Source organism: Octopus bimaculoides, chromosome 14, assembly GCF_001194135.2.
Source record: "Octopus bimaculoides isolate UCB-OBI-ISO-001 chromosome 14, ASM119413v2, whole genome shotgun sequence".
NCBI lineage: Eukaryota > Metazoa > Mollusca > Cephalopoda > Octopoda > Octopodidae > Octopus > Octopus bimaculoides.
Genome location: NC_068994.1, coordinates 57,723,972 through 57,734,069, shown reverse-complemented (window position 1 = coordinate 57,734,069; position 10,098 = coordinate 57,723,972). Strand labels below are relative to the sequence as shown.

The 10,098-nt window shown below is 35.0% G+C and overlaps 1 protein-coding gene across 2 annotated transcripts in view; it reads right to left on the bottom strand.

Annotated features, from left to right (window-relative positions):
* LOC106868605 (uncharacterized) overlaps nucleotides 1-10,098 on the bottom strand; it is a 160,249-nt gene that overhangs the window by 100,170 nt on the left and 49,981 nt on the right. The window contains exon 1 of one of the 2 annotated variants that reach the window (XM_014913946.2): nucleotides 1,780-1,957. The exons of the other annotated variant lie outside the window; for it this stretch is intronic. Coding sequence (XP_014769432.1) covers nucleotides 1,780-1,798 — 19 coding nt within the window. The 5' untranslated portion in view covers nucleotides 1,799-1,957. Of the gene's footprint in view, nucleotides 1-1,779; nucleotides 1,958-10,098 lie in introns of those variants that run through there. 2 annotated transcript variants of the gene reach the window in all.

The window sequence follows — 10,098 nt, the reverse complement described above, 5'->3', positions numbered from 1 at the left end:
ATATATATATATATATAGGTATATCTATCTATCTGTCTGTCTGTCTATCTATCTGCCTATCTATTTGTATGTATATGCATGTGTGTGTGTGTGTGTCGATATGTCTGTGTCTATCTCCCACCACTGCTTGACAACAGGTGTTGGTGTGAACACATCCTTGTAACTTAGAGGTTCAGCAAAAATGACCAACAAAATAAGCACCAGGCTTTAGAAAAAAGAAGAAATAAGTACTGGGATCAATGTATTTGACTAAAATCCTTCAAGGCAATGCCCCAGCTTGGCCACAGTTTTAAATGACTGAAACAAGTAAAAGACACCTTATTGCTTATATGAAAATTAGGATCAATTTCTCAGTAAATGAAATACAAGTGATTTAACAGTTGTGTTGCTATGGTAATTAGTTTCATAACAACACAAGTTTTCTCACTAAAACTTGTGATAAATACATTTAAATATTGACCTCATTAAAAAGAGAAAATATTTCTTTTGTTTTCCTTTGTTAACTCTTTGGTCAATATTGGGTCAAATATTTCGTTTGATTCCATAGCAGTAATGTATTGGGAGATATAGATCAAACATTGAGCTATTTATAGTTTGTTGGTTCACTTTAGGTTTCAGCTTTTAGGCTCAATGCTGAATCTTACTGAAAATTGCTCTAACTATGGTACCAAAGTCATTGGAACAATATTTGGTTTAGCTTTGCTACCAAAGTTACGAGAACAATGTCCAGTATAACTTTCAAACTAATGTCAGATTTGATTTCCTGTCCAGCCTCAGGCAGTGAATTGACGAAATTCTTGGAGAATTGGACAAAAAACATGCAGTAATGATAAGACCTTTTACATTTATTGAAGTACCCCACTATTGACCCCTGAACGAATTACAATCGAAATACAGAAGACCAGAGGGTGCTCTCTCAGAGTTAGAGTAGAAGTGTAAGCTGAGAATCCCCATGAGTAGCAGTGCATCATTCCTTGTGCATATATTAAAATGGCATCACTGTGCAGAGAACTGGCTGGCTGGATTCTGAGACCATTCAAAACAAGGAAAAAGGATGCCATGATGGTTTGAAGACTCACTGAAATAAATCATGTCTTTGAGCCATCTTATTTTGATAAAACTAAAACACCATTCAAGTTGATTTAGTATTTGTATGAATTGTTTTAGATGTAGGAAGGAAAAACAGTTCTGAAGTTAGATTAAATTCCTTGTCTAACACAAGAATATTACAGACTAGTTTTAAATTTTGACACAAGGCCATCGAGAAGGGGGTAAGTTGATTACATTGACCCAAGTATGTTACTGGTATTTAACTTATCAACCCCAAAAGGATGAATGGCAGAGTGAACCTTGGAGGAATTTGAACTCAGAATGTATGAAATGCCATTAAGCATTTTGCCTGGCTTGCTAATATTTGGCCAGCTTGCTGCTTTACAAGAATATTGCAGATTATGTTGAAGAATCTAAAATAACACATTTTCTGATTCCATTATTATTAAAAGTTAAAAACAAAACTTTTGGTATTGGAAAATTGAATCAGGATGTTTGATTGAAAGCGACTGGAATAGAAACCAAAATAAAATAAAAACAAGAAAATAAAAAAAAAAACTAGGTAAATAAGGAAGAAAATAAACAGTAATCCATTATTAACAGATAATTTCCTTGTATGTAATTGCTAAGCAATACCATTTTTTTAAAGTAGTAATTTGGTTGACAACATTAATTGATGCGTTTGTTTTAAGCGTTAATTTGTGATCAGAAAAAGAGATATTTGCTTACCTGATGACACGGTTGGCATGTTGAACTCACGTCAAGAGAACCATCACTGTTATTGACTCTCATACACTCCTGTCCTAAATAGCTGGCTTTTGCTACACATTGGTTTTAATTTTTTATTTCCCAATCACTCAAACCAGACGTAAGAGAATGCATGTATAAATACATATATATATCTATATCTATATATAAATACATATATATATCTATGTACATGGTTTGGTAGGAAACACAAATGTATGTGTACAAGTATGGAAGGGAGAGGAGAATGTTTGACAGGGTACGATTATATTTGTAATTGATCGTCTTGTATAAGTTGATCGATCTATAATTATGCATCAATCTCTCTAAATAAATGTAAATATATTGATGTAGATCAATATTTGTGTAATGTATAGACATTCTCATATAAATCTATTCATATATATTTGTATTTAAATTATAAATAAGCAACTGCGAGGCAAAAGTTAAAAAAATATACAGAAATATTCACAAATCTCACATATAAAGGGATAACAGTTTTGTGAAGGAACTTAAATCTTCCTGAGTAGCAAAAACATGTTCAAGAATTTTCATTCAATTTTTAAAGATGTGTCAAAAAAATATCACACCCTTTAATGAAATAGCACTAAAATGCAGGAGATTCTTGATTTAATATTGGTAATGATATTTATTTTGATTAGAAAATTCCTTTGAAACCATACACACCGTTTTTCATTGAAATCCATAAAAAAAGGGATTTAATTTCATTTAATAGCTGTTATCATTGTGTAGCAATATTTTAAAATCTTTATATTCACATGGTAAAGTAGTTATTATTTTAGTGAAATGACAAACTGTTAACATTTGTAGTGGAGAGATATAGAAACGTATTGGTTTCTTTCTCTGTAAAAGTTATTGACCAGCGACTTGTAAATCGATAGCAAAGGTGAGATACAAATCCATTAAATTGAAGGTAAGTAAACAAATCCATAAGGAACAAAAGTGAGGGTTATGCCCAAGTGCAGAATAAAAGTTTTATCATCTTGAGCAATCAGTTATTAATTAATAATCCAGATCCATTGAAAGATTATGCTTTAAATCTGATTAACAGTTTTAAAGTCCAGCTTTGGATAAAGATGAACAGAGGTAAAATAGTCCATAGAAAACTGGAAAATACAAAAATCTGCTGTTTTTTAAAAAAATATTATTGAATAAATTAGGTAGGTGTAATTCCGTGATCCAGAAGATCAGTTCATGATTCCATAGTTCCAGATCCAGGACCAATTGACAGAACTTCTGGCAAGTCTCTTCTGCTTTGTGGATAGAATTTGTAGATGGAAACTGTAGAAAGCCACGGTATGTGTGTGTGTATATATGCATATATATATGTGTGTGTATATATATATATATATATATATATCATATATCACGTGTATAAATGTGTGTACGTGTACTTATGTACATGTATATGTGTGTGTCTGGGTTTAAACCTGATAACCAGTATCGTGTTTGTGTTTGTGTCTCTTTATGATATATAACCTAGTGGTTCAACAAACGGGGTTGGATAAAATAAGTACCACATTGAGGTTAAGCACTGGGATTGATATGATTGTCTAAAATCCTTGATGGCAGCAGTGCCCCAGCTTGGCCACAGTTTAGTGACTGAAACCAGACAAAGAATAAAAAGAAACAAATGAATCATTAAATATCCGAATATGACCGAAAAAATGCCTCAAAGAATGTAACCTAAATAATTCTCTCTTGATAATATTTCTCAGTGTAATATATCACATGAGGTGAAATACTTCCAAAGATAATGGTTTGTTTTGAAATTGAGAATAAAGGAAAAAAAAAAAAAACCACATCACAAAATTCTGGTTGGTTCCAGACATTAAGCATAGTTTCTCTTGTGTATTTGATGCCACCGAAATTCTCTCATCTCTCATGTCACACAGCATCTATTCCAACCATCTCGCACTAGGTCAGTTACAGGTGAATGCAAACAGATATTTAAGAATATAGTACTATTTCAATTTCGTTATGAAGCCAGCCAGGAATAAAAAATCTCACACACACACACACACACACACACACACACACACTGTAATAGCTTTAGATTGTTTTTTTTTTGTTTTTTTTTTCAACAAAAGGATCAATTGGCAAGAGGGTGCTATAACTGAAACGGCTAGACAAATGTACGAGTAGCTGGCTTCACAGACTTCGGTAGCCATTCTAATAATCAAAAGCAATCGATAGTCATGTTTAATTTGGCAGGACAGATAGTGCAGTCGTAGATACTAGAGAGGCAACTGAAATATAAAACAATGAAGGTGAGCTGAAATAAGTTCCTACCATGATTTTCATGTTTTTTGTTTTTTGTTTTTATTTGTTATGAAATAATGAATGAATAATAAATATTTCTTGAGTGGCAAAATACATTGTCTATGTTCCCATGACAACACTCTCCTTCTAGTGATTGATGCTTGTTATTATTATAATAATTATTATTATTGGAGTGTAAGCATAGCCTTATTGAACCATTTAAATTTGTACAGCAGAGCAGATCAGTGATAGGAAATGCACCGTAAATAATAGCATTCTTTTCAGAGAGTAAACAAAAGAAAATTTTAATTCTCTCTCTCTCTACCAGTTATATAAGTTTGTATACATATACAGACATGGCTGTGTGGTAAGAAGCTTGTCTTCCCAACAACATGGTTCCGGGTTCAGTCTCACTGCGTGGCACCTTGGGTAAGTGTCTTCTACTATAGCCTCGGGCCGACCAAAACCTTGTGAGTGGATTTGATAGATGGAAACTGAAAGAAGCCCATCGTATGTATATGTATATATATATATATATGTGTGTGTGTATTTGTGTGTGTGTGTGTGTGTGTGTGTGTGTGTGTGTATCATCATCATCATCATTGTTTAGTGCCCATCTTCCTTGCATGCATGAGTAGGACGGTTGACAGGACCAACGTTTTTATGTGGCACAAGCATTGGTGCTTTCCATGTTGAACCAGCATGGATGCTTTACATGTGATGTCGGCATGAGTACTTTATACGTGGCACCAACACCAGTACTTTTGACATGGAACCAGCTTGGGTGCTTATTATGTTACATCAGCCTGGATGTCATTTACACGACTAATAAATTCCATCAAATTCAAAATTCCTCAGAGAACGACAGTTAACAGTAGAATGACGACATTCGATTCAGCTCCCATCACACCAGGTCCAACTTCAGAGCTTGTTAACCTTGGTGATGCAGTGCACAATCATGAGATGAAGATGGGGGAGGTTGTGAAATCAACCTCAACTGAGATTGTCAAGTGAATGACTGATGACAGTTTCACAGCTGAAAGCAGCAGGAGCAGTCAGCGTAGATTACACTACTGGAACGAATTAGATGCTAATGGGGCTTGAAGTTTCTTACAAAAGTTGCATTTATTAAGGAGTGTGGAGTAAGGTGGGGAGGGGGGGCCATGAAAACTAATTTGAAATGCTTCTGAAGTAACAACAACAACAACAACAACAACAACACCCAAAACAAGACCAACAACCACAATGGCAACAACAACAACAACAGTAACAACAAAAGTGGGAGACTTTTTTCTCGCCCTGTTTGAATAGATTTTAAATGTTTGTAAAACTGTAAAACGAATGGTTCTAATTATCATTCAATTATCATTTTAAACTTCCATCTCAGAGAATCTGTTTTTTCTTTCTCATGTTCATCTTTCCTTTCTCCTCTTTCTCTCTTTCTCTCTCTCTCTCTGTATAGTTCATGTGCATATGTGTATATATATATATATATATATATATATATATATATATGAAATATGTGTGAGTACATATATATATACCATCATCATCATCATCGTTTAACATCCGTTTTCCATGCTGGCATGGGTTGGACCGTTGGACTGGAGACTGGTAAGCCAGTAGGCTGCGCTAAGCTCCAATCTGATCTGGCAATGTTTCTACAGCTGGATGCCCTTCCTAATGCCAACCACTCCGAGAGTGTAGTGAAAAATTTTTAACTAGATCTCTTGTAATTTCTAGAAGAGATTTGAAGCCACCACCTATGTGTTACATGACTACTTCTACCCCAAACATCGCTTGAGAACCGATGCTGGTGTATTTACGTCCCTGCAACTTAGCAGTTCGGCAATAAGAGACAGATAGAATAAGTACTAGGCTTACAAAGAATAAGTCCAGGGGTTGATTTGCTTGACTAAAGGTGGTGCTCCAGTATGGCCACAAGTCAAATGACTGAAATGAATAAAAGAATAAAAGAACACATATATATATATATATATATCTATATAAATCTCTGTTGATTTTCTAGAAGCAATAAATTATAGGACTCAATACAAATGTAGAGTATTCTTTGATACATTACAACTGTAAGGCTCTGATTTCTGATCTTCAACTGGTAAACTGAGCCTGGTTTTCTGTTCAAGAATTCACTGTCTGAATATCTTTTGAAACATGAAATGAAAATCTTAAGGAAACGCTCATGTTCTTTTGTTTACAAATCCTTGTAAACAACGCATGTGAAAACAGCTGCTTCAAGCTCATGCTTTTGACTTCATTTCTGGTTCCCATGGTAAATGTTATGATAAAGATCATAAACTCCATACAATTGGTTCATTATATTCTGTAACTAATAAATTGTCCTTGGAATTCCAGTTTGTATGAATAATTTCCTGTAAAGGAAACTGATCACTTATATACATACACTCTGTTGATTTGTATTTGCAGGAGTGCTGAGGATGCAGCTTGGATTTCTAAATCAACTTTTTGTCTGCTATACATGCATACCTACATACATACATACATACATACATACATACATACATATATACATACATATATTTTAAAAATTTGTTTCAGTCATTTGACTGTGGCCATGCTGGAGCACCGCTTTTAGTCGAACAAATCGATCTCCAGGACTTATTCTTTGTAAGCTTATGCTCTCCGTCTCTTTTGCGTGCATGTGTGTGTGCGTGTGTGTGCATATGTATGAGAGTTTGTGTTTGGGTTGTTTGTTTCCCCATCCTTCCCACCATCACTTCACAACCAGTGTTGGTTTCTTTACATCCTTATAACTTAACAGCTTGGCCAACGAAACTGACAGAATAAGTGCCAAACTTAACAGAAAAAAAAAAGACGTACTGGGAGTTGATTTATTTGATTAAACTCTTTAAGGTGTTGCTGCAGCAGGGCTGCAGTCTAATAGTGAAAACGAATGAAAAAACTGCAGACACTATTTGCATATTGACCAAAATCCCCATTGGGGTTTTCTTCTGGGTTTTTCCAGAGGTTAACGACTCACTCACTGTAACAATCTCAGTTTCTATTGGACAGTTCAAGAGGACTCATAACTCCCACCCACTCCCCACACAGCTGTCACTCATCAACATCAAGTTTCCATGCACTTGAATGTAAACAACTTCTATTCTCTCTATAATTGCTGGCTTCCTTCCAAATGTCAGTTATCTAGTCTTCCCACAGCATACAAACTGTTCATTTTTCTATCGACACTACTAGTATAACTTCACTCATATTTGCCCCCAATTATGTTAACATTATTATTGGTGTTGTTATCAATATATTAACAACAACAACAACAATAATAATAATGATAATGATAATAAAATAATTGCACACATCCTATGCAAAACACTTTCAATACAGTAACCATAAGAGCATCACAGCAAACCACAGCACATACCCAAGGCACACAGGTTAGAGAGACAAGACTTGGTATGAGCACAAACTGCAGAGAGTGGTGGAGTCGGACACTAGCAAAACCCTTTGGGATTTCCCAATCCAAAGGTGCAAGAACATAACAGATTGGACCTAGTGGTGGTGGACAAGGTGCATCACATATGCTATATACAGTTGACGTTGTATGCCCCTTTGACCCACGAATAATCAAGAAGGAAGGCGAAAAGATAAATACAACCCTCTTAAGTGCGAAATAGTCTGACAATGGAAAATGAAGAAGGTGAAGATGGTGCCAATAATTGTTGGGTCCTTGGGATCAGTATCAGAAGGCATCAAGAGGAATATAAAGGAAATTGGAATAGAGTACCCAGTAGAACTGTTACAAAAGGTTTGCCTCCTTGGCATGGCCATAATAATCAGGAAAGTATTAGATAGCCGAAAAGAACGGATAGCATGGTACTGTAGGCTGCAGGTAGCAAGCCCACTACACATGTAAGACTCCAGGAGCTCCAGAATTTTCCGTATAAGAATGTGGAGATAGCAGACGTGGAACATGCAACAACAACAACTTTAAATACTTAGAAAGTTGTTCCCACATAAAATATAAGAGCGGATTCTTGTTCAAAGTAAATTCAGATATGAACTGCTAGATGTAGAATCTAATATACTGTTTCACTTGCCCCACTTGCAAGGAAAATTACATTGGTGAAACAAACAATTCCCTCTGCCGACATGTAAGAATCCAACACATCCGACAAGAGGAATTGCACAATATTCCACTGAGCAGGAATATGCGGTGAAGGAAAGTTCAAAATCTTTCCCTTTATGAACATTCAAGAAATGATCAAAATTCCGAAAAGCAATGAAGGTACACTTCATCGAAAAATTCTCTTCAAATTAAATGTTTGAAAGAGACGCAGAGGAATTACATTTTTATTAGAAAAATTAGTAATTTTTCTATTAGTAATGATGATGGGTAAAGAGAAAACATTTAAATTGCACTGTTACTGTTGTTTCTGAATGTGGTTCCAATGTTAATACTCATCTCTATAAATGATCATATATATATATTTATATATATATATATATAACATACATACATAAACATACATACATATATATATGTATATATATCATATCAAAGGGAAATGGAAATTATATATACACTGTACCTTATATATATATATTAGGGACAGTATACTGTAACTGGCCCTCGTGCCGGTGGCACGTAAAAGCACCCACTACACTCTCGAAGTGGTTGGCATTAGGAAGGGCATCCAGCTGTAGAAACTCTGCCAGATCAGATTGGAACCTGGTGCAGCCTTCTGGCTTGCCAGTCCTCAGTCAAATCGTCCAACCCATGGAAAGTGGACGTTAAACGATGATGATGATAATAATGATATATATATATATATATATATATATATATATATATATATATATATATATATATGCATATATATGAAGTAGCATTTAATGATGTCATGTAATAGGTGTGTATGATAAGTGCTCACGCTGGTTTATCACTAAAACTCTGATTATGTTTGAATTATAAATTACATGCAGTAAAGTGATACCACATGTTTGGCTGGTTCTATATTTCTTTCTAATATATACATAGCTACTCAATGGTGAATCACTTACAGTCATTCTCTGTGTGTGTGTGTGTAAGTATACATATATATATATGTATATACATGTGTGTGTGTGTGTGTGTGTGTGTGTGTGTATGTGTGTGTTGGTTTCCTTGAAGACAGAAAACATTTCTTTTTTGTCCGGTTCACGTTCTTTAAGAGTGAATCTGTGTGGCTCAGTGGTTAGATCATTCGGCTCACGATCGTACGGTCGTGAGTTCAATTCTCTGCGATGCGTTGTGTCCTTGAGCAAGACACTTTATTTCACGTTGCTCCAATCCACTCAGCTGACAAAAATGAGTAGTACCCATATTTCAAAGGGCCAGCCTTGTCACATTTTGTGTCATGCTGAATCTCCCTAAGTTAAGGAGTGTCTGTGGAGTGCTCAGCCACTTGCAAGTAAGTTCCAAGAGCAGGCTGTTCCATTGATTGGATCAACTGGAACCCTTATCGTTGTAACCAACAATGTGCCTGTTTAATGTTTTTTTAAGAATTCTTTACAAAATATTTTTCTTGTTGTTTATAAATGTTTCCCAGTTGCACATGGCTCCTAACTTATGCAGCTAGTAGAAAAGTATCATAAAATTCATATTCGGCAAGAGAGACCGATAGAAGAAGTACTAGGCTTACAAAGAATAAGTCCTGGGGTCGATTTGTTTGACTAAACATAATGCTCCAGCATGGCCGCAGTCAAATGACTGAAACAAGTAAAAGAATAAAAAAATAGGCCCATCTAGAGTATTGATGTTTATTAATTTGTTTTTTTTTTCATATTTAGCCCAGTTTTAAGTGTTATTCCGATGCATCTGTAATGTTACTTGTTGATCTTCCCTTTCATTCCTGTGTATTGTACTCTGTCTAATTCATCGATTCTGATGTATTTGTAAGTTGGTGTTTGTTGTAATTCTCTTATCCCATTCGTTATCTAATTGATATTAGTGATCTTAATTAATTTTCCTCTCTTCAAGGT